Raw genomic sequence first — 25165 nt, 5'->3', positions numbered from 1 at the left:
AATATGGGCATTACTAGCAAAAAAATTAAAGTCAGTTGTATGCTACTATTTTAAATGGTTGAATCTTTATTCACTTTGGGGGTATAAAATCTATTAATTTATGAATATGTATTTAATCAAGTTGAAGCTGACTGTTTAAAGACTTACAGCTAATTCAAACATCCAAATGCAAAATCTGGGTCTTAGGGAAAATACATGGTGTGCAGATACCCCTGAAATAGCTTGTGTTTCCAAAATATTCAGTAGATTTCTTATGAAATTATAAGTAGCCTTATGGCGTTGGGGGTAATTTACCAGAAAAGTAACAAGCGTTATCAATTATATCCAACTTTCTCACTCACCGGGACATTACCAAAAGGTCAGGACTTGGCACCTTAGTTTACATAATACATGTTGAATTATTAGCACATCACCATAAATGTGCATAATTCTTCTACCACAATAAAAGTCAGTCTTTATTCTGAGACATCAAATAAAGAGAAAAAAATGAGTATATTTGCAGGAGCATGAAAACGTCTAATTATTAAAAAATCTACATTTTACCATTAAGGATTTTGATAAATGCAATGTTAGCATCTGTGTCACAAAGGAACAACATGTCAACAAAGAAGCACAATGCAAATGGGCTTGGCTTGTGTAAATATAGTTGACTTCCTTATAAAACAAACAGGCAAGAGTTCATTTTCAAAGTAATGTGGTGGGAAAAGGGCGTGTGACTCCTGTTTCAATCAGTATGATGTTTACACACAGCCCTGCATTTTCATTTAGTGATCTGCCATATAATGGCTTCTGTATCTGTATGGTACTCATTTGTAACATGTTGTACGCACTTTCTGTATAAATACAGCCCTAACAGTCACAGTTTTCTTCTGCAGTTTGGCGAGCCAGCTCCTTCCCGATACCGGTGTGCAGTAATACACTGGCTTACTTCCCCTGAGAGTGTCTCTTCAAGTGCCTATAACAACCAACTACTTACTTACGGCTAAAGGAGTGCTCTCAAATGGGAAGTGCTCAAATGGCAGTGTTCTGAACTTCTGGCATTGAAGGTCTTAGAGTTGATCCCTGAGGATGACACATACTCACTGTGTTCTGAGTCTGATACCCCACCCTGCCCATTATTAAGCTAACTTCTCCTCCTCTACATGTCCTGAATGAAACAATGGTCACTTTCTTGGGCTGAGAAAGCAAAGCACAGACACTCTCTGCAGTCACAATTAATGATATGACGCATAATCTCTGGCTGCAGGCACGCGAGTAGAATGAAGTCAAAACACTTTTGAACAATCCAAAAATGTGAACCAAAGACACGACGGATCTGCATAAGCCTGCGTGACATAAGTTTGTGTCTCAGGTCCTGTTACGAAAGATCAAGCTTACTCTTCATCAGCTGAGACTACACCTCTACCTCCTCCCAAGGCAATGGTGATTTTGAGTCTCACTGCATGTGACTTGCCCATAACCACACACTGGGAAGAAGGACTTGATTTAATTTTTCCCATCCAATGACTGGGGCTAGCACAAGTACTTTGCAGCTGATGATTAAGAAGTACTCTCTTCTAATCAGAACTTCCTGAGCATGGCAGAGGGAAATTCCAGCCCTGCAAGGTAAAATCCTTTTAAACTCGCTCAAGTAATGAAAATACTTCCCTAACCTATTATTGACCTGGTCCCGCCTTCCTTTGCTATTTACCATGTATTACATCTTTTGCAACAAGTCTGCCTATCAGATTCTCAGCTTAACTGTTTCATGTCCAATATATACAATTCACTGGCACATGTACACAATGCATTTTCTTAAAATACAGCTGGTACATTTTGCTGTGCATGTCCATACAGGAATATGTATATGGAGGCTCATGGTGATATCTGATCTATTTTAATTCATGATCTCTCTACTGGGGGGAAATGCATATTAGTGAAATACTTCATGTCTAATTTTTATTATTTTAGAATTTGAGGGCAGATTTCTTTTATTACAAGTGGACTAGCATTAAATTCTGAGATAGCAAGATTTCTTTTTTCAAAAAAAAAAAAAAAAAAAAACAAACAGAAAAGAATGTTTAACTATTTTCTCCCTCTACAGGTATAATAAAGATATTTAAGTCAAATGAGCTACTCTTGGGTAAAACCACAGGCCCACAGTATGTGCCTACAAATACAAAACAGGTATGCTGTATTTTATTTTGCATTACCGAGCAATTCGTGCATATTAACAACACTCCTCCAATAAGGAAACTTGCTAACTCACACCAATTACTGGGAGACCCATGGCTATGTCTTAAATTCTGAAAGTAAACGAATAACAGAGAGGGCACCGTATCCACCCCAAATCAACTTTGTTCTTCTATTTAACATGTATAGTTTAGCTTACATAATCTGTTAGTATTTCCTGGTATATTAGTAAGTATTGCGTAGAATCCTTTGCCACAGTAATTTAGCCATAGGAATATAGCCTCTCACTACTACATTAGGTTATTAAATCTTTGCTGGGAAGTGAGCAATCCCTTTTTGCACTCATCAAGATATGAGATGTGCATGCATTTTTCTCTCTCATCAGATACCTTTTTGTACTGTACAAGTTAATAAAGTTAACAGTAAGCAATAAGATAACAGATTCATTAGAAAAGGCACACCAATTTTTGAGAATGAAAACACTCACTGTAATCACTGAAATCCTTAAAGTATTTAGCTCTGAGCTGTAGGGAACTATTAGTGTAAACACAGATCACAGGGCAATTGCCATGTGATGGAAGTTGGTAAAGTTAACATTCTACTGCCACTCTGGGACCTGGGATAAGGGGAACAAGTTACTTTGTAACTCAACCTATTCAGTCTTTACAAGAATAGTAAGTCCAAATGTTTGAGAACAGTGGTATTTAAATAGTGATTTAATAAAAAACATCCTTTTGACCACTTCCACATATGGGCTCTTGTCAAGTTAAAAGACAGGTCAACACAAGCAGCAGATTCAAGGCCGTACCCACGCTTTCCTGGAAAGTGAGCTAATCTGTTAAAACATGAACTACATTTGTTGCCGAAAGACATTTGTTTCCTGTTAGATATAAATGAAAAACACAGGAATAATACGTTTATCCAAAAAAATCCAAACTTAATAACGTTTATCCAATTCTTACCTCTACTTCTACCCTCGTGACCAGCTGGCATAAAGTCATCACACAAAGTTGTTTGCTAGGAAGGAAAAAAATATTTTTTGAAGTAATTTAATCTACTTCCAGCTCACTTGCAAATACTATTTGTTAACATTTTTTCAGTGTCTGTTATTTTTTTTTTATTAACTTTCTTGAGATGTTGCCCTCGGTCTTCTTTCTCATAGGACTAGTTCCTGCTCCTATTAAAGTTAATGGTAAAATTTCCAGTATTTATGCTGTAAGCTCTTTGAGGACAGAGAACAGGTTACACTTTCCAGTGCTACATGCATTGACAGCACTATATATGTAGCGTATCACATGCACATTCACCATGTTTATATAAAGTCAAGAGAGTTCATATCTTGCTAGCATTTGTTATTTTTTATCAAGGGGAAGAGGCATTGGAGTTCATGGCTTCAAGACATGGACAATCATGACTGGATGCTTTTCTGGAAGATATGTTTTATTCAAACACAAGGTTGTTGGCTCAGTGCAGGAGTAACTGGTCTGTGTCATGCAGGAAGTCAGCTTTGATGACTGTCCCTTCTGCCCTTAAAATCTATGAATCTATGAGAGGTGAAGTTTAGTGGCTTGGCAAACAGGAAATCCTGAGTTTCAACCTTGGCTCTGGCTTTTGCACTGTGTATGAATTTAGGTAAGTAACTTCATCTCTATGTATTTGTTCTCTCATATGGAAAGTGAGGCTAATGCCTATCAACCCCCCTCCCAGGAGCAGAGGGAGGATTTGTTAAGATCTTATATACATTTTTCACATTTCCAGTACCATCTAAATGCTAAATACTATTATAACAAGAAATCTTCAGTGCACTTTGGGTCTTCAATGCTTTAAAAGGCAGTATGAAGTTTTAACATGGGGGAAGTTGGGAAATGAAGTAAGGTTAACCACTTCCACATTTGACTGCAAGTGTGTTCATTTTGTTAGCACTTTCAAGCTGAAAGAGAGAAGCATTTACTTATAACCTTAAATATAATAAATGATAAAGGCAAATCCTACAGACAACTTTATTCTGTTTGGGAAGAGCTTTCTGAGAAGGTAGGCGATAGAGAAGACATGGCGGAGTGGGAGGACCAGCTGGACATTTCTTATGAATTTTAACAGTTGACTCCTGTATTATTTATTTACTTGAATTTATAAAACAGTTCCAGGAACCTATCCCATAGGTTAAAAGGCACACAGTGATACAAAAGGAGTAAGTGAAAACAGAACGGGGGCAGAGAGGTTTCAGGGAAGCACCGCGAAGTATTCTACCAAAGGCATGCCAGTGCTGCAAGTCACAATCTATCAGATCTTTTATTAGGCTTGCCTGCACTTTCTGCTTCCAGAGAAAGAAGGGCAGACATTGTTCAGGCTATCAGGAGATTTCATTCAAGGGCTCAAGAGAGTCTAAATCACCCCTTTTTCTCCTTTATCCCCCAATCTTCTCTCCTTCATTCTCTCCTCTCAAAGTCTGCATTGGGCCTTTCAATTATGTATCCCCCCTACTTGATTCACAGTGCTCATATCTACTCTGGCAAATCTTAACTTCTTAGATCACATCATACGAGTAATCGTAAGAGTTTGTGCTGGCAAGAGAAGTGAGAGCAACTAATAGAGGAACTCAGTATGGGAAGCAGAAAGAAGAGTCTAGCTACATACAGCTAGACAGTCTCCCATACCCTCTGATTTACTAATTAGCCCCCACAGAAGGTTTTATTTTTTTAATGCTATTATCAGTTTAGAAGTTTCCTTTCTAGTTTAAACATTGAGCAAGGGGCACATTTGAGCAAGGAGTGCAGCTTTAAAAGGTGTGATTAAATTTTCAGTTATTCTAGTGTTAAATTAGGTTGTCAGTTTTATCTGTCTTTATTCCCACCCATGGCATTTCATGCTGTCCTTTTACACAAGTACTATTCTATTAGTTTATCATCATGATCCTTTTAAAACTCTCTCCAATATATTTTTATTAACATTTATGCTTATTTAATTTACTTATGCTATAGTTAAATAAATGCAAGGATCTTTCATGTGTATTATGCAATTGTATGTCCAGATACACAATTCTGGCAGCTCCCATAAGCACCTATTTGTTTCCAGCATTTTCTTTTAAATGTATTTGGGAAATTCTTTTCTAGCTTCGTCCCTTCCTAGGATACGTGAAATAATTGGCTTAAGAAACAGTTAGATGGATATGGTCTAATTACAAGGGTTTAGTATAATTTTTTATGGAATGGATGCTCTGGAACAAAGGGGAAAGCACACTGTTTAGGTCTACATTATTCAGTCTGATGAAAAGTTCCAGAGGGGTAGCTGTGTTAGTCTGTATACAGCACTAACCCAGGAACCTATCCCTCCAACAAACCCCATTGCCTGCTCTGCCCACACATCGACTCTAGTGACACCATCACAGGTCCTAACCACATCAGCCACACCATAGGGAGCCCATTCACCTTCACATCTACTAAAATAATATATGCCATCATGTGCCAGCAATGCCCCTCTGCCATGTACATTGGCCAAACCGGACTGTCATTACGCAAAAGAATAAATGGACACAAATCAGACATAAAAAATGGTAACATCCATAACCAGTAGGAGAGCACTTCAATCTCCCAGGACACTCTGTAGCTGACTTGAAAGTTGCCATACTTCTACAAAAAAACTTCAAAAACAGACTTCAGCGAGAAACTGCAGAGCTGGAACTCAGATGCAAACTTGACACAATCAGACTGGATCTGAATAGGGACTTGGAAAAGTTATCTCATTACAAGAAGTAATTGTCAATGGTTGGGAATAGGCCTCATCTACTCTAACTGAATGGACTTTGTTTACACCTACCCTCCGCATTGTTGTTTCTTACCCTTGGATGTGTATATATACCTCCTATCTGATTTCTATTTCATGCATCTGACGAAGTGGGTTGCAGCCCACGAAAGCTTATGCTTGCAGAAATGTGTTAGTCTTTAAAGTGCTTCAGGATTCTCATTATTCAATCTGAGTGGGAAGTAAGATTTTGAGAATTCACTTCCTAAAGCCCCTTTACAGCCTGCCTGTTTACAATTTCAATCTTCTCATCTGTTTCACTGATAAGTTTGACCCACACATTTAATTAATCATAAGATTTCTAGCGTGCCCATGACTGTGATATCCAAGGTGTCACTTTTAAAACGTGACTTTTTTCTTAAGATAAGCAAAATATGGCTCAGCCCTAAAATGGGGGCCAGGAAGAGGAAAAGATAGCATGTATAGCTGAGAGTCACATGAATGGAAAACTGCTGTAACACCTGTATCATTCAAAGTGGTCAGACATTGAGTCTCAAGTGGTCTGCATGAAAGTGAAGACTATTCTTATTTTAAAATGTCTGTTTTATTGTTCTTGAATATGGTTCTTAAGTTTATGGGCAAGAAAGGGCTGTTTCTTGAGTGACTCGAGCCACTTAATGCAATCCATACCCCTCCGCAGTATTTATATTATTACCATAGCATCTAAACAAAAAACGTGTATGCAAAATCATGCATGTATCAATCATGTAAAAATCACACTAACTGAAAGCCTATAAAAAAAAAAACCCTACATTTAATCTTTAACAGCAAATTCAGTATGCAATATATGAACCAAAGCAAGGATTTTCACAGGACCAACTCACACTGAAGGCAGTGGTTGCTCAGGAATATTGAAATAAACAAATAAGGTCACTTGCTCAGGAGTGTTTACAGGAACCTATTTTTTAAAATCTTGGCCTTAAATCTTAGCTGTCATTAAGAAAATTCTACTTTCTCTATTTTACGTTCAGAAAAGAAATCTTTCTCATCACATATGAGTTGTCTGAATGAAATTTTCTAGAACAAGTGTCCAGGCTGGACAAAACATTAGAAAATGTACAATAGGGGAAATTCCTTCATCAGCAATGAGAAGAACTAGATTATCAACTGGTCTTCTGTAAGATTGCATAAAACGTAAAAACTACAATTAACCAATGATACTGAGGACACCATAGCTAAAATACTCCTACTACCTACTTAAGAATAGTTCTCCTGGTTTATTTCATGCAAAGATATTTGAATTGAAAGAAATACTATACTACATTGGAATTTTAATGCATTTTCATTTCAGTACTACAACATATATAATTATAAGAATTTGACAAACCTATACTCAGTGTTTTTATTGAGGTTTTTATAAATAAAATATATGGCATCAAATAATATTTAAGTTTTAATATATTCCATTGCATGAGCACAATTAGGAACCATTCTTATTAGAAAGCCACCTTCCTTAAGGTATTGACCTTTATTGGTCTGTGAGGTGAACAGTTTTCACTGACTATTAGTATCTGAAATTGAAGAGATCTCTCTTCATTGGAATCCCCTAAAGCAAAAGGCATTCTTGTTTAATTGTGCAAGATGAAAAGTACTATAAGTGTCTGTCTATATATAGAAAGAATGTCACTCTGTATCTGATGAAGAAGAGGAAGAAATGTTTGCTATGTCCTGGTCTCTTTTCATCTACAGTATCTTGGGGCAAAACGTCAAGTCAGATAGAGAAATGAGAATGCTGATGGTTAAAATGATACCAAAGAAAGATAAAAATCAAGTAGAATGCTGATGCCTGTGGTTTTTCAAAAGCAATAGTGCAAAAGAAAAAGGAAACAAAAACGTTAAGAATTTCACCTCCATGTCTGCTTCGCTGTAACATGTGAAAAAGCAAAAGCCAGGAGAGGAATAACCAAATCAACTTTTGACAATATCTATGCAGTCATTTAAGTGCAACATTTTTTTCTTCTATATCAGTTATTATTCTGAAGTTACTAGTAACCAGAAGATCCAGAACTGAACCTTTTTACTAACTCTGGGAAACACGCTGGTCTAGCTGCAGTGCAAAAAGTCTGTAAGCAGTCAAGCCTTAGAATATTCCTTGGACACTCTACTGCTGGGGCAGAGGCTGGCACTAGGCATAAGCAGACTAAGCAATTGCTTAAAGCCCAAAGCAGCTCAATGGCTCCCTATTAAGTATTAGTATGTATTGGGGGGAGGGGAGGGAGAGCCAAAAATATTCCTGCTTAGGGCTCCCAATGGTCTAGCACTGTCACAGGAGAAAGTTTAATGCTAGAATAATTGGAAAGAATTATTTGGGAATGTTTTGAATGCAATGCACCTGCAGCTCCACGTACAATAGGGCTTGGTTTTCCTCCACTTTCACCCTTTGCACATCAGTTTAAAACTCTTGACTTCACTGGAGTTACTCTGGATTGACATCAATATAAGCACGGGGATCCTCAAGATGATATAACTTGAAAATAGCAGATTCTTGTATGGCAGAAAAATAAAACAAGTACAAAACTTGCTGCCAAAATAATAATACCTAGCTCTTATATAGTGTTGTTTTTTTATCTGTAGACCTCAAAGTTCTTTACAAAGGAATTTAGTATCATTATCCCTTTTTTACAGGTGGGGAAACTGAGGCACAATGAGATGAAATTATTTTCCCAAAGTCACCCAGCAATCCAGTGGGAGGGTCAGGAACAGACACAGATCTCATGAATCCAAGTTTAGTGCTCTAGTCACCAAGCCATTAAACACTGGAGTCTGTCACATAATGTCAGTATGATCCCCAAATACGTTCCATTAGAAGAACAAACCCAGAAATGTGTTCCTATGGACTTAAGAGGGCTGGTTTGACCACTGCCAGTGTATTTACTAGTGGAGCAATTCCTGTATGTTGTTTTTAATAGGGTTAAGAGACTTACAATGAATAGCCCTGCCATGTCCAGGTCACAGTATCCTAAAGAAAAAAAAATGTATGACAAGTCAAACCAGAGTGGAGAACAGACAAGATACAATAGAAAATTATAAGCATACAATTTGGTGAAGCAGATGATGTTTTACAGTCTTATACTTACATTTTTTTTTTAATATGACTGGAATCTATTGCCTTATAAATGTTTTCACCAGCAGCTACATTTCCATAGTATGACAAATGGAACAGGTATGCAAGCAGAAAAGATTAAGCCTATGCATTAGTTTGCCCATACAGTTTTCTACTGACTGATGTTTTACATCACCTAGATTCTGATCAAGCTCCCATTAAAATACTTCACTGGGAACTGGTACTGGCTCTGTAAAAGGCACTATTATATGCAGGTGAGTTGAGTTCAGATCTGAATGAATTATGAAGTCCTTGTTTTCCAGGAAGAACAGCTTTACATGGTGCTTGAGATTGCACCACTTGTTGTGCCACAACATCGTTCTAGAGTATACATGGTCTTGCTTATTTTCTTCTTTAAAAAGTGAAGCCTTCCATTTATGCAAAACCAGTCCTTTTTATAGCTTCACTTCAGTGTTTTAAAACTGACCTTCAAAAGATTTAAAAAAAAAAAGAGAGAGAAGGGGGAACTGAGGGGCTTGTGTTACTTTAGGGACTGAAAGGATGGATCAATTTGTTTGATTTAATTAAAAACAAATTCTTGTTTTTCCTAGTAGAAAAATGTTAGCAATGTGAAGTCTGATCTTCTCTGGTTTTGTTGGGAGGACCAACAGGGGGCACTAAGGTGGTTTATTCAGAGTTCTTCTTTCCCTAATGGAAGGGACATGAATGTGAAATGTTCAACAAATGTTTCATTTATTCAGAAATATTAGTCACTGAAGTCAAATAGATGTTATTTTTAACAGTCTGATTAAGATTATCTTCTCCCACTTAGCAGTGCTATTTTCATTCCCTTAGGATGTGATCTCATCATTTACACAAGGCTGTCCCATCATCACAGAGTCTTCCAGCCTAGTCTGGAAATTGAAGCTAGACAAATTCAGATGGGACGTAAGGCATACATTCTAGACAGTGAGGGTATTAACCATTGGAACAATTTACCAAGGATTGTGGTGGATTTTACATCAGTGACATTTTTAAAATCAAGATTGGATGTTTTTCTAAAAGATTTGCAGTAGGAATTATTTTAGGAAAGTTCTATGGTCTGTGTTACATAGGAGATCACACTAGATTATCACAATGGTCCCTTCTGGCCTTGGAATCTATGAATCTAGACAACATATGAATTTCTAGTGTAGAAACGTACAGAAAATTAAAACGAAACAAAACAACCAAAAGTACCTTTAAGGCCTTCTTTACACAGCACAAAAAAGCTAAAGAAAGTCACAAGACCATACTTCTCCTTTTTCCCGGGCATCATATACAGAATCACACTGGGGGTAATCACAGCTTAGTTGATGTGATTTTTTTTAAAATAGTTACTGCAGACTGTTCCTATTTTCCTACTATCACATCCACATTGAACATGATTATTGGGAAAAGGAGCCCTAAACAGAAACCAAATATGGTGCACATTTACCCTAGTTCTTATAAATAAAGTCCAGAGGATGACTATACTGTAGATTAAAATTTACCTTTGTAAATCCAAGAAATTCTAATGTACCTATAGTATTTTTAACTCTGTAAAGCTGCTTAATACATTTTAAAACTTCCCAAATATAAGGACACAGATTTACCCAATTAATATTCTGTGGACAATGTTGACAGTTTGTACCTTATTCTCACCAACCTGAATGTACGTCCTAACTACCTCATTAAACTGCTTTTTATACTGTTAGCTTCCTCCTCCAATTTAGTACAAGGACTATTGTTTTTAAAGGCATTTCCTCTTTATAAATAATCGGATGGTTTTTTAAGGCAAGGCAAGATGTAGTTACTTGCTCAAGGTCACGCAGCATATAGGTGGGCAAAAGTGGAAATAGAACCCAGGTCTCTGACTTGCTGGCCAGTCCCCAACCACTAGGCCATGCTGTATGTCCCTTTATTGACCTTTGTCAGGTTCAGCACTGTTCTAACTCCACCTGACCATACTGCTGTCTTGAATTCTTCAGAAGAAACACAGGTTAATACAATTCTAGTCTGACATGCTGTATGAGACTAGTCACTCTATCAAGAACCCAGACCGATCTCTTCTACCTGTAAGAGGGCTTAAAAGGTTTGCTACAGAAAATGGGGAAACTGCAGCAAAAGGAACCATCCATGACTTAGATCTCATGATAGTCTCAATCCAAAGTAGTATTTTTTTTCATAAATTCGACTTCCTCATCGCCTGCCCCTCAACTTCCCCAGAAATTCCTGAATAATTTTAATTGCCCTTAGAATAATCTAACTCAGTCTGGGATCTGAAAAGTCAGGCTTGGTTCTTTTTGCCTATTCCACCATCCCCATTTAATAAAGATTCTACGGCTAGAAAGCAGCTGAGTTCCACTGGTGCTGCATGAGGAAGAACAGAACCTCGCTCAATCTCCTACAGCTGTTCTGGCTCTGCAGGGCTAGTAGGAACACACTAAACTTTCGCAACAAACACCTTTCTATCTATAATGTTCCCTTAGTGAGCAAGAGGCTGACAAAATTGTCACACAAGTAAATAATCAAAGAGAGTGTTTATATTATGGAAGCAGGCATTTTTATATTACTTGATCAAAGCCACATATGTATTTAAAGCGTTCTCTATTAAAATATCTTCAGTGACCACCTTACGATATCATAGATATGAGTTATTTCATGTATTTGACATATGACTTTAATGGCAACCTCTGTATGACAAAGAAGTTACTACAGAAAATACACTTGTAAAAAGGTACAAACTGATTCAAAATAACAAGGTCTGAATCTATGTTCAACTGGGTTATGGCCTTCATGCCTGTTTTTTTCCCTTTTGAGGCTGTTTGCCAAATCTCAGTTGTGATGAAGTACTGGAATCTTAACAGAAGAGGGGAACAACAGCAGAATTTTTTAAGTATTTTGGGGGAATTTGAGATTCAAGAGGCAGACTCTGTGGCTTAGCAGGAAACTTCCAATTTCTGCTATGATCAAACTACTTTCTCTTACTCTTTTCCTTTAGTTACATTTAAAACTTAAGAGCCTATCAAGGTTTTCACAGCCAGAGTGGCAACAGCCCAATTTTGATGCTAAAGAGACCTGGCTTCTTACATTAGCATTCAAATGCCACATAAGTGATTCCCATTGCTGGGTCTCTGAAGGAGGATTCTGCTTTGAAACACCACGGAAATGAATTGGGTACTTGATCAATTGTGTGTTGAGCAATATGACTAAAAGAATCAAGGAACACAAACGTATTTGGACAGCCTTGTGACAGATATGGCAATTTCCTGCAATATCCTGGACAAACATTATAGGATGAAGTTAAACCTTACTGAATTAAATTTAAGTATATAAGGAGTTCATTGTATTAAAAATGCAAACACTGATGTATTATTGTTGGACTCCATGTCATGTCTCTGGAGGGAGACATGATTAATGTAAACCCTGGGAAGTGTTAGGGGCTTCAAAGGACTATTTGAAACAATTTGAACTTTTAAAGTTAAGTGGGTTTCCCAGGAAATCTCTAGGGGGAAGTATATATGCAAATATGCCCTTCAGTTATGCAAGAACTCAGCCTTTTGAAGCTTCACCCTGAGGAGCAGACCTGTGGTCTACAAATTACCTATTCCCAGATCAAAGACCCTCAGCAATGACTCACAAATTCATGGGGTGCTTATTCTGGGCTAACAGCTGTTATGAGCACAGGAAAACCTCTTGGTGTAGTCTGAAGGACTGTTCACCTGCCAGAACCCTGGCTGGAGTCGAGGTGATCTCTGGTAAGCTTGGTTATTTTATTGTTTTTAATATACTTTTCTCTGTAATGCTTTCACCTTAAAGGTGCTTGCTCAGAAAGAGCTGTATGGTAACTTAACTGTGGGCACTTAGACTGCTTATAGCCTCTGAGGAAGGAATACAGAGTAGGCCTGGCTGAGATGGTTTGCCTTTCTGGGGAATTCACAGTGTAGGCAGGGATCTGTGCAGCCTGGAAATACCCAGGACAGGAAGGAAAGAGATGCATGTCTCTGCCCCAAGAGGTGACAGCTGGGGAGACGGAAGTCTGAGAGTAAGTGCCCTTGCTGGACCATGGAAGGGGAATACAGGTACAGTTGCCTTGAACTGCAACAAGCCTCACTAAATAGGTAAAGAAAAATGCAACTTCTTATGTCCCAGCTATTGATTCAATCAGTCTTGGTCCAGCAATTCTAAGTCTTCCCTGTATTAAGTGCATGAAGTTATAGAAAACACTGCTAATAAGGAGGTGATGTCATCCAAGAAAAAGTTAGCAAGTTTTTAAGAGTGACTTTCATGGGATGTTGTAAGATTTTGACTGACTTCCTTTACTGTCAAATTCCACAACAGAAATGTTGGTTTGCTACTTGTCTGCTACTTTCTCTAAAGGGGAAAACAATTTTTGTAATCCTCCCTCTGTGCAGTAACTTCTCCCACCCACCTGGAATTTCTGCCCCTTCCTTCTGTAACATTTAATTGCGCACCCCTTCTTTCCTCCAAACAAAGCCACCAAAACTGATTTTCCACTGTTGTTATTCTTAATAATAATAATAAAAATACTATGAACGGCACTGGGCCTTTGCCCCTGAACTTAAGTTGAACCTACACACACTGTTACAATGTACACCTAATGAATCCTTTGCAACCTCCCTGCCGGAGCCAGCTGTAGGAAACCTATCTAAATCCTGTTGCAGTAGTAAAATTACATTCATTTCTAGTATTGTAATCATACGCTTCCCTAGTTAATTGCATGGGAAGAAGGATTAGAAAAAGAAGGCGAGGGAAAGAGTTCACCTAATGCTCTTTCCCAAAGCAGGTGTGGTTCCCATTGTGGTAAATGGGAGAAACGTGCATCGGAGGAGAGTACTGTCATCTAAACGACACCTGACACAAGTGATCTCAGTCCACGACCTCCATGCCAAAGATGTTTGATACTTCTGGTGATGGTGGGGAGAAGAGGGAGAGGCACAGACAGCAGGAAAACACCTGGAGTGTTACTAACCTACACCACTGAAAGTTAGGTGTATTACAGCACTAACAAATTCAGCCTCAGGGAAGAAGACCAGACCAGACCAGACCAGACCAGACCACAAATACAGGCACATCTCTTCTAGCTTAATTAATTATAATGAAGAGCATTAAATGGATGCCTTGGGTTCTTTTGATTTTACTCAGGGAGAAGAATTGCTCTAACAGCTACAAAAACTTGGAAAGATAAGATGGTGGAGCTAAGAATAAAACTGTGAATCAGAACCCTCAAAATTCCCATATGCTAAATGCTTGCAGCCACCTGCTCATAAGGAATGAAAGTTACCTTAATTTCAGTTAATTGTGAGAGAGGATGAGAAAAATGTATTTCATTATATATATATAGTTAAGAAGAGGGCGAAACCCTGGCCCCACTCAAGTCCAAAGTAAAATTCTCATTCATTTAATTGGGCCAGGATTTTACCTAAGTCAAACAAAGGCCCACTGAAGACAACGGAGCCTTTCCATCGATTTCAGTAAGCTTTGGATCAGGATCTAATTATCTTCAGAAGACCAGGACTTCAATCAGCTTCTTTCCAATCTGATGTAAAACATTTAGTTGTGTAAATATTAAGGGACTTCGTTCTTCCTTCAGTATTCACTCCTGTCGACTTTCACCACCTTGCCTTTGGGGTCTGCTCAAGCCACTGCACTGGTGGCATTCTTTTATGGGGACAATTCAGAGGAGATAAAAAAAGAAAGGGTGGGTTTTTTTTATTAAAACACAGAAGTCGGAGTTCAGAGTTCTATTCCCCTATGGGAACTTGGGAACAAATAGCCTCAGTTTCTTCATCTGTAAATTAGGGATAATACTCACCCTACCTTCCTCACACACATGTTGTGAAGAGAAATTCATTAATATATGTAAGTTTCTTGGTTGCAATGTAAACTATTATTCTTATGTACATGGGGCAGCAGTGGCAGTGATTCTGCCCCATGTATCAGGCAAAGGAAGAAATAGTTAATGGGAATTACATACATACATGCAGAGGATTAAAAATTAAGTATATGCATCAGAGGATTAAAAATATAAGTATTTCAGCAGGATGGAAACAGATGTGTAACCAAGGACAATTCTTATAATTCCATGCACTCCTAATAAAAAGTATTGCTGAAATGCACTCTCTGTATTTGTGACCTTCAAGTAATTATCTTATGGAACTATTTTCAAGGTTGTTTCTCTTAATGGATTGCACTTGTTTTCTTAAGGGGCCGACAACATTATTGTGAAAGATACATAACCACAAGTTGGCATGTAGCTTTACAAAACACAGATAAGACATGGTTTCTATCTCAAAGCTAACTAAGTTATGACATGTTACAATTAATTAAACTAGTGTGAAACAATGAAAAAGAAAGCAGAGTTTATTATTCTAAATAATTTAATTATGCCGGAGGCATAACATAACTACACTGGAGGAAGACACAAGCAGTTCTTATGGTAAATGTATTTGTATTTGATTTCCAACTGCGTATATACTAGAATATGGAGAGTATATTAAAGTCAATTGTGTTTTTGTTTTCAGTTTTTTACAAGACATAGCAAAACCAAATACTAATACTGAAGGACTAAACAAGAGATTTCCGAAACACGCTACATGGGCTGCTTCAATATTAGAATGAGCTTAGTGTATTCTTCCTAGTAGGAAAACGTATGAAGAAGTATGACAAGGCAAAACAAAGCACCCCTGTAACAGCAAGAGCAGACTTAATTTGAGGTATTGCTTCCATGTTGCTTGCAGTCAAACAAAGTGAACACGTACATTACTATTATAAATTTGCTTTTCACACACAGTAAACAAAATATAGCAAGCATGCTCTTAAAATAGTATCTGATTTCTTAAGCACTTTCTAACTGTATTACGCGGAGAGGCTCCCAATCTTCAGATGTATAGAGCCCTGCGGGGATACAAAATTTGTATCCATATCCAATCTGCAATCCGCAAAAATGGTCATGGATATAAAGTGTGTATCAGCAGATGTGCAGGGCTCTAGATATAAAATTTGTATTTGCATCCATCCACGATCCACAAAAACAGTTCGCTGACATAAAATGGATATCTGTAGATTTGCCGGGCTCTACAGAAGTGTAATCTTGATGCAGCCATGAGTAAAAGTCTAAGCAACCTTTCTGCCCCCACAATAGCAGGATAGCCCCTCCCAGTCTTGCCACACCGAGAATGAAGAGGGAAGAAGCAGTAGAGCCACCTACACTAGCTCTGCATCACTGAAGGATTTTCCTATGTGGGGGGACTTCTCAGTCACCCCTTTAAGAAAAAGTACCTGGAGCCACTAGGAATGCATTTAAAATTTGATGATAATGGACTGCGTAGTGACTGGATGTCTTTTAAAAAGAATGTTTTGATTTCTAGCTTTGTAAGTTGCAAAAGGAGAACGTTCTACTTACCAGCTTGTTTGGATATCGGAGCAGAACTGGTTGCACAGGAACTCCTGGAATAAAGGCTCCTGTAACCACAAATCACTTTTTAATATAAAAACATACCACTTGACAATTTTAAGTGATTAAGACAAAGAAGGACTGGAGCTGGAGGACAAAAAACTAAAAAGGGGACATTTAAAAAAAAAAGAAAAGAAAAATTATCCCTTGACAGTTATTTTTAAAAGCATGAATAGTTGGATACCAGATAAAGGAGACCTTCTCTTCTGCGTGGCTGAACTCCAGAACAGAGCTTTAGGTCAGAGAGAAGTGATTCCCTCAGATTTGTGGATTATTTTAAACTAATTTTCTCCCACTTGAATGAATGTCAGTCATCAAGGGAAGTTGTTGTAGTCGTGCTGATCCCAGGATATTACAAGGTGGGTGAGGTCACAAAATATATTACCTTGCCCACCTTGTCTCTCCAGTCACCCAGGGAACAATATTGGCTATATGTTCACATGACTGTTGGGGAGAATGACAGTTAAGATGGTCAGGTAATGCTTATGGTCCCTATTTAGTCAAACAGGTGCCTATATTAGCATTTTGTGACTTTGGAATCAGAAGTTGCTTTTTCAACAACATAATGTGGGAAACCACCATAGTTTTGGGAAGCAAGCAGCAGCAGAGAGTGCTTTCTACTAGAAAGTGTCATTTATAAAGCATCTATTCTGTGGAGCAAATGCAAATACTGCTAAATATGAAACAGAGGAGATTTCATATGTCAGCTACTGAACCCTACATGACAAAGATTTTGTCCATTTTTTTTACATCAGTTGTATGAACAAATATACACTGAAGTACTGAGATTACTCCAGTTGCTCAGCTCTAGACTTTAAAAATTACTACAAGACAAACAAGCTATCACAAAACTACCAAATTAAATGCAATTCTTAATTATCCTTCAGGAACCAGTAAAATTCAGAGTTGTTTAAGCATTTGTAGCATTAATAATTATATTAAATATTTAGGGGTTAACTAAATAAAAGACAAATGCACCTCAAACTACAGGAACATTATCAGGTCAAATCTTTCAAAAACAGGTTTTGTGAAAATGGGTTTTTACAAAACTTTAGAAATGTTTCCACTGTTTATTTTTAATTTCAATGAAGATGCTTTATATAAAACTAATAAACATTCCGTTGAAGGATTTACACACAACTATTGAACCATTGCTATAAAGAATGAGAAGGGTACAGTAAAATTGTCTAAAAAACTGCCCAGAAACAAAGTGCAATTAGTCTATGATCATTCTACAATTAAACTCACAGCAAATGGTATAAAGTAATAGAGATTTAAAAAATCTACAGCAATTTTAATAATTTAAGGTGTTACTAGTAATATAGGTGAAGAAATGTGGCTTTTTAGAAGTGCTTGATTTGACAATACCCTTGAAGATTGTAAATAAACAAAAGAAACCTATTGGCCCAAATTTATATTTTTACAGACTGATTAAAGTGACTTTGCAAATCATGCCTGCCCATGATTTTCTAACAAAATGTCTCTCACCTTGTTTAAAGGTGATCAGGCAAGAACGATTTGTACAGGTGCCTTCTGGGAAAATCAGTACCTGGGATTAAAAAGAAGTATATATATTTATATAAGGCATATTCTTTATACTTTCACCTTAACAACTGATACATGCCTGAAGGCGTAACTTCTAATTCAAGCTCTCTGAGCTGTCGATGAGCACTGATACCGCAAAACACGTTTATTTCTTTGTTGGCAAGGAAATTAAAGCATTAGTGAAGGATACCTGTGACTGACAGTGATTTTATTCATCTGGATTTGGAAACAAAAAATTTGTAAAAAAGGGGGCTTGGGGGAAGGCCTTTGTCGAGTCTGCCGTAGAGTACAAAAGGCCTCCAATGTTTCCCTTGAAGTATCTAGTGTTGGAATTAATGAGAGATTGTTTCTTTCTCTGCTAACAGCTCCTTACAGATCTATAAGCATATGAACATTGAGTCTGGGTTGGTATCCAGTGAATAGTATGCACTCAAGCACTTACCAACACAGATGCTATCAACATGAGCCTAGATGACAATAGAGAGGAGATGATCACAGCTCAAGGGGCAGCAACAAAAGACAGACTTAGGGTGGGGAAATCTGTGATGTGATGACTTCTAAAAGCATTATATACTATTTAAGGGCATCAGTTTCTGGAAGAATCAGACACACTGGATACCCTGGAGGTCTTAGAATCATCTTCTGAAGCAACTGGATTAGAAGGAGATACAGCATAACACTCTGTAGCCAACCCCTTTGGAACATACAGCACACCAGCAGCTTTGTTTTTTGGGGCACTCCAAAAACACCTATTGGAATTCTGAACTCTCTGGGCAAGAACACGCGGTTCCTGAACAGTATCACTGAAACAAAAATTACAAAGAGTTGTTCCTACTTTACTCCCTCCTAGTGCACAGAGCATGGCTGGGGGGAAAAGAGGGCATGCCCAAGGCATCCATATCCCCAGTGATACTCTCCTTAGAGCCATAAGTAGATAATGCGTAAGTTAGAGCAACCCCGGGGCTGCTTTAATTTATGATATTGGGGCAGCTCCAAGGATAAAGGAAGTACAAAGGTGGTACACACATGACCATTCCTGTACCAACCACAGTACAATCAGAACAAAAATTGTTACCTAGGCACTTGGGCACCAAAACTGAAACTTAAATGACATAGGGCTGATGCCCAGAGAGAGGAATTTGCATATTCCTAACTCCAGAATCAAGCAGACAATGCAGCCAGTTCTCTTTAGACTGAGAGAACCACAGTTTGAGAACCTAAAAGAAACATGATGGAGAGCAGTAGCACATGCCACCTACCTCTGCAGACATGCTCGGAACAGACCAAGCAACCTAACCAGGAGATCATGCTTCCTTTGTTCTGAGGAGTAGAGGAGAAGCAATAGCTGGTCCCCTTTGTTGCTAACAGGAATGTTCTTCTATTGATTTGCACTGTTCTAAGGAAAGGGCCCCATGGATCCTGCTGCTTTCTCCTCCACTGCACTGATGTAACAGTGGCAGCATTTGGCCCTAGATATTTTAGAGTATGTTGAGAAAACATGTGTATGGTCAGGTTCCTCCAAAAAAGAGGAAGGGTAACTCACAGGACTAGAAGTCACAAAGCGTGGGCTCAGTTGCTGACTCACCCTATAACCACGGGTTGGTCACTTAGCTATGCCTCCACTTCTTCATTGGTAAACTGGGAATCCACAAGGATACTCTAAATTATGCCACAAGCCTAAATAGCCCCAAATACCTCTGGGGATTGGGATAGCGCAAAACTGTCTTAAAACCACCTTTGTGTCTGCCCCGTCTTCAGCAGAACTCTGGTACACCTGCTCTATGTTCCAGCCAACTATGTATTTCCTCCAGGGAAATGACCTGCACTGGCTCAGTCATATCTCCATTTTTAAGCACAACATTACTCAAAAGCTTTCCTAGATGTGACCTGTGTGTCTGAATATCGGCATGGCAGAGTTCCATACCTGTGACAAATGGAAAAACAACAAAGAAGGCTGTAAGAATGTGTATAGTAAATTTGAACATGCCTCTGTGAGTCAAATTAAAGAAGCCTAAATTCTAACTAAAGAACTTGGAGTAAGCTGCTTATGAAATGAAAACGATGCATGGTACATTTAAATAATCCCATCCCATGGAGAAAATGACATGTGTTTTGGTTTTTTTTCTTCCTAGAAATGAGGACCTATGGCAATCGGCTGCTGTCTGCTCCAATAACTCCCTCATAATTAGAGCTGTGCATTCAGGTTCAACAGAAACACAGATATCTTTCTATTGGAGTCTCTGCTTTTTCACAGGCTTATGGACCAAAAATAAACTGAGAGCCAGTTTCCTCATGGTATTTCAATCGTCCAAGAAAGGACCTTTTTTAAGAAAAATAGATCTCATGATATTTCAGCCACTGAACTGGTCCGCTGAGTCATTGAAAACAAACAGGCACAAGCATGAGATCATGTGCAGACTTCTACTTTGTACGCTCCTCTGTCTTCAAGAGCTCCGCACACAGTGGAAGAGGTGCCATTCCAAAGCATGGGATAGGACAGCGCAGAACTTGGTGAGAGAATCCAAGGGAGTTGGGCTGCGTGCCTTGTCAGTCAAGGGGTTTTATGACACGGCTGCAGTGGGTCAAGGTCAGAGCTAGAGGATCAACTTCTACAAGGATCCTACAGGTTTTGCTCTTCCATAAAGAATGGGGTGTGCTTGCTAAGGCTCTGGAGTCCATCCCAGCCCTTGGCTTGGCACAGTAACTGCAGAGCAGCTCCTCCAATATTGCTCTCTCCACAGAGATCCCCAGCACCCAGCTACTCAGGCTGGGGAAATGACATAGTCCTATAAGCAAAGAAACAGCGTGGTGCTGAAAAGTTACTAAAAGCGAGTACCTGTGCAGAGCTGACATCTATTCCTCTCATGGATGAACACAGACGATAAAGTGGCTTCCAAAATACAGGTCAAGCTAAATGTCTACTAAGTGTCAAGCGACCTAGTACCTTTGGATTCTGAATTGATTTCTTAGTCACTCAAGAGAAATTATGCTGGAAATCCCCCTTTCCTTTTTAAAAAGCCTTTTATACACCCAAAAGAGTTGATGATGTGTCTTTTGGTTTCAGTGTTACAACTACAGGCCAATGCCCAAGTGAATGGGACTTTTAAGCCTTAAGCTTCACAATTTCAAAGGAAAGCTGATCCTTTACAGCCTATTTTACCTGTGGCCACTGGCCTCCTGATGTAGCTCGTTTAGTTATCTCATTGATTGTATTCCTTCGAGAATCTGGGTCTACACGTGACACCAGTACAGGCTGGAGGGATCTAAGAATCGCTGTGAAAGAGAGATTCAAGTTGATGTTGTTATTATTCATATCACACTAGTACTTAGAAGATCGAACTGAGATCAGGTACCACTTTCCTAGGACTAAGTGCATAGTAAGAAGCAGACCCTGCCTTGATCAGCTTCCAGTCTAAATAGACAAGACAGACAAAGGATGGGAGAAACAAGATATTATGGCCCCTAACACAGAGAAATAATGTGATTTGCACCCAAGTTCATACAATCTGTGGCAGAGTCAGGAATTGAATGCAGATCTCCCAAGTCCTAGTCCTGCTTTGACCATGAGACCATCCTCCCTGCCCTGTGCTTCTAAAACTACTAGGAAATATCAGTAAGTCTTTCATGCTAATCTAGTATTTTTAGGTTCCTTTTCCTATTTACTCACTGAGAGATTGACTTTGAGTTATGTCGCATATGAAGAATGCTATAAACTTCAGGCTGACCACCATAAAAAAATAAAGGTCATGAGATCAGTAAAACGGTTACAGCATGTATATGGCCCCAGTAATAATAAAAGCATGTCTTCTTTTTTCTTGAGTTGATGGGGGGAGGAGGAGGAGGAGGAGGGATCAGACAATGGGGAAGTCAAACATATATTCTATTCTAATCCGTGGAATGGCTTCCTTTTTGCATAACTTCTTCATAGCTCAGTGACACGCATCCAAAAAGGAGAACATTCAGAGAGTTTAAACACAGAAAGCAGTGGCAAGAATATGCCGTTTTCTGAATTTCCTTAGTATGGGTCTGTTCTGCATGTTCTTTACATAACTGCCCACCCGCAAGACACTGAATAATTTGTATGTTCATTTGCAAATCAGGCACTTTAATGAGGGCTTGACAAATCCATCCGTGTCAAGTAGCAGGTTTAGTATGGCAAGCGGGCAGCTTAGTCATCAGTTTCTACAGACATAGGGATTAGATTTAACAAAAAAATGAAGATTCTAGACTTTGTGGTTGTGAACGAGGCTCTTGGCCTATGAAGCAGATTGAAGGGATGCAGCATCCCCTTCTGGAATCTGCGTACAACCTGAAACTAGGCCCCAAACCTGGCTCCAATCCACAACCTGAGCAGCTGGGCTTTGGGGTGGGGGACAGGGAGAAAGAATCTGTATCCTCCAAGCTACTCTTCAATATGGCCCCTCTCTGGCTTCAGAGTTAGAGGAGCCTTTGCACAACTTTCCCATCCGTGAAAACGATTGGCAGATCTGCACAGGGACTTTCAATTCTACTCCTTCCTTCAAGTCTCCTCTGAGCAGTAACAGGTAGAGAGCCCTGTGGAGCTAGCCGCTGCAACAGGTGTATCTAAGCCTTCAGTGTGGGCTCACTAAATCCAGTTCTGCAGCAAGAACGTCTTCCTATAGCAGAAGTCACCCCAAAGACATGGGAGCCATGTTCCTTTCGTCTCTTTGTGTTACTGCTGAAGCCTCTTTGTCTTCCTGCCTCGCCCCCCCCCCGAAGAGTCTGGAATTTCTGAGAAACTACCAGCCAAACCCCATTCCATCTAGCTTGCCCAAAGCCAAACACTGTCAACAGGAGAACCTTCCGACTACTGACTTACAGGATGATTGTCAAGGGTCACTTTAGTCATGTACACAAAGGAAGACAATGGAGTTAGAAATTATGGAAGGAGAGACTTAGGGAAAGCAAGACAGTGGAAATGAAGACCAGCTTTCTAAAGATACTGAGGCACTTAAAAATGCAGATAAGTACATCGTGGGATTTTCAGAAGTGCCTCATCAAGTTAGCAGCCTATCTCCCACTGAATCCTGAAAATCCTACTAGGCACCTAGCTGCATTTTTAAGTGCCTAAAGATCTTTGCCCTCGGTCACTTTTGAAAATAGGACTTTGACTCTTAAGTCACTATGGTGCTTTGGAAAATTTTACCCCTTACCTGTAACTTCATAAATACTTACTGCCAAATACTGGGGCCGACAGGTTCTCTAACCTGGATACAATTGACGGCAATCCAGCTATGACGCAAACAATTCCATCAAAGAAGCTTGAATGAGGAGCTACGACAAGAATTGGGGCTTCCAAAGGACCTGCTACTTTCCCCTTCACTTTAAGTTGAAAGCCCATCAAGAAAAACATGGCATGACCTAAGCACTGGAGGGCACACTGGGTCATTCTCCTTTAAAAAGAAAACAAAACAAATAGTACGTGTAAGTGAATAGGCTCCATTAGTTGCCCAGGCCACCATTTCTTTCCCACTTTAGAATAAAGAGCATGCAAGAAAGGTTTCCATGTCATGCATTATAACTACAGAACTCATACACCAGCGATGTGGGAAAACAGAACCTACTGCCCCTTTTGGGATTCCAGTTTGAATCAAAATTAGCCAGTAAAACAACATTAATCCTATTTTTTAAATGAAACCCTGATTAAGATGGAAAGTGATTATGCTACTTTAAAGGAGAAATTTAACTCTCAGCTATTCCCATTTTATAATAAATATAGCTGTGAAACAGCCCTTTGATGACATCACAGCTATGAGAAGAGACTTGCAAGGTGCCACAGGTGTTTTTGTTGTCATGCATAATAATATTGAGTGATCTGGCATAAAGATGGCCAAATACAAATTTTGCCTGTTACGTAATATCAGCCATATAAAGAGATGCATTTTCTTGTTCCCATCATCCTTGGGTAGAATTCAAAAGGTGTTTTACTTCCTTTGTTAATGAGTACCCCTCTCCCTGGCCCAAATATTCCTTTTCGGCACCATCTCAAAGGAAAGGCTTCGCTTGCAAAAGGTTTAGTTAACAACTAAACCAGCTCCCCAGGCCTCTGCCGCAATAAGCTGAGCAAAATACATGGTGGCCACCACATAGAAGAAGATTTTTTGATATTTATATGAGGTTACAGAAACCTTATTACTGTTTTATAATCACTCACAGCAAATGCACCAAAATGCTGTTGAATCTAAACATGTGAAGCAGACACATTATTCACAGCATGTATTTTAATATTTCTTTGATCATGTAAATAACCAAAGATATTTTTAAAGGAAACAATTTATTAAAGTTTGGCGCTTTTTAAATACATCACTAAAAATTACCCCAAGTATGACAATTGCTTTTTACCTCTTCCATCCCATAAGTGGCACAGAACCTCTCCCAGGGTGGCAGAAAGTTGCAATCACTGCAAATGGCCATGCTAGCAGCAAAATTAATGCAATGCATGTGGCTCGAAGTGGAAGCAGGATAATCCCCAACAGGACAGTCTGGGGGGAAAAAGGAAGATAATGCATCAACAGAAATCACTTTTGACAACTGATCTGATTTGGTTACATAATATGGACTTTAAGGTACTTACACCACTGCCACATGATTAAATATGAAAAGTATTACATGAGCCTAACACAACTACAAATGTAGTGCTTACATAAAGGGTGGGGGAAGTTATTTTTTCTTGTGTACTCTTCCAACTCTTTTCCAACTGATGCTTGGGCAAGTGCTCTAGTTGGAACTGGAATTTCTGAATCTTTAAATAAAGGATCTTACAAGATGGTTTTATAGAAATTAGATTATGCCAGACCGACCTGATCATCTTCTTTGAGAAAATAACTTGATTTTTTAGACAAAGGAAATGCAGTAGGTCTAATCTACCTGGATTTCAGTAAGGCATTTGATACAGTTCCACATGGGAAATTATTAGTTAAATTGGAGAAGATGGGGATTAATATGAGAACTGAAAGGTGGATAAGAAACTGACTACAATGGTTTATGCTGAAAGGTGAACTGTCAGGCTGGAGGGAGGTGACTAGTGGAGTTCCTCAGGGATCGGCCTTTGGAACAACCTCATTTAACATTTTTATTACTGACCTTGG

At 38.8% G+C, this 25165-nt stretch overlaps 1 protein-coding gene across 3 annotated transcripts in view; it reads right to left on the bottom strand.

Annotated features, from left to right (window-relative positions):
* LPCAT2 (lysophosphatidylcholine acyltransferase 2) overlaps window positions 1–25165 on the bottom strand; it is a 46885-nt gene that overhangs the window by 13678 nt on the left and 8042 nt on the right. For 2 of the 3 annotated variants that reach the window (XM_067551422.1, XM_067551441.1), the window contains exons 2-8: window positions 24420–24559; window positions 23253–23470; window positions 21217–21329; window positions 18000–18060; window positions 16461–16519; window positions 8895–8929; window positions 3135–3189 (exon numbers count right to left, since the gene is read on the bottom strand). In XM_067551422.1, the coding sequence (XP_067407523.1) occupies window positions 3135–3189; window positions 8895–8929; window positions 16461–16519; window positions 18000–18060; window positions 21217–21329; window positions 23253–23470; window positions 24420–24559 (681 nt within the window). The remainder of the gene's footprint in view (window positions 1–3134; window positions 3190–8894; window positions 8930–16460; window positions 16520–17999; window positions 18061–21216; window positions 21330–23252; window positions 23471–24419; window positions 24560–25165) is intronic. The other variant, XM_067551432.1, reaches the window with a different exon arrangement.

The sequence above is a fragment of the Emydura macquarii genome, unplaced genomic scaffold (genome assembly GCF_026122565.2).
Source record: "Emydura macquarii macquarii isolate MOO-44397 ecotype Brisbane River unplaced genomic scaffold, CSIRO-AGI_Emac_v2 contig_295, whole genome shotgun sequence".
Classification (NCBI taxonomy): domain Eukaryota; kingdom Metazoa; phylum Chordata; order Testudines; family Chelidae; genus Emydura; species Emydura macquarii.
Note: the sequence above shows the minus strand (reverse complement) of the source record. Positions and strands in the feature narration are given on the sequence as shown.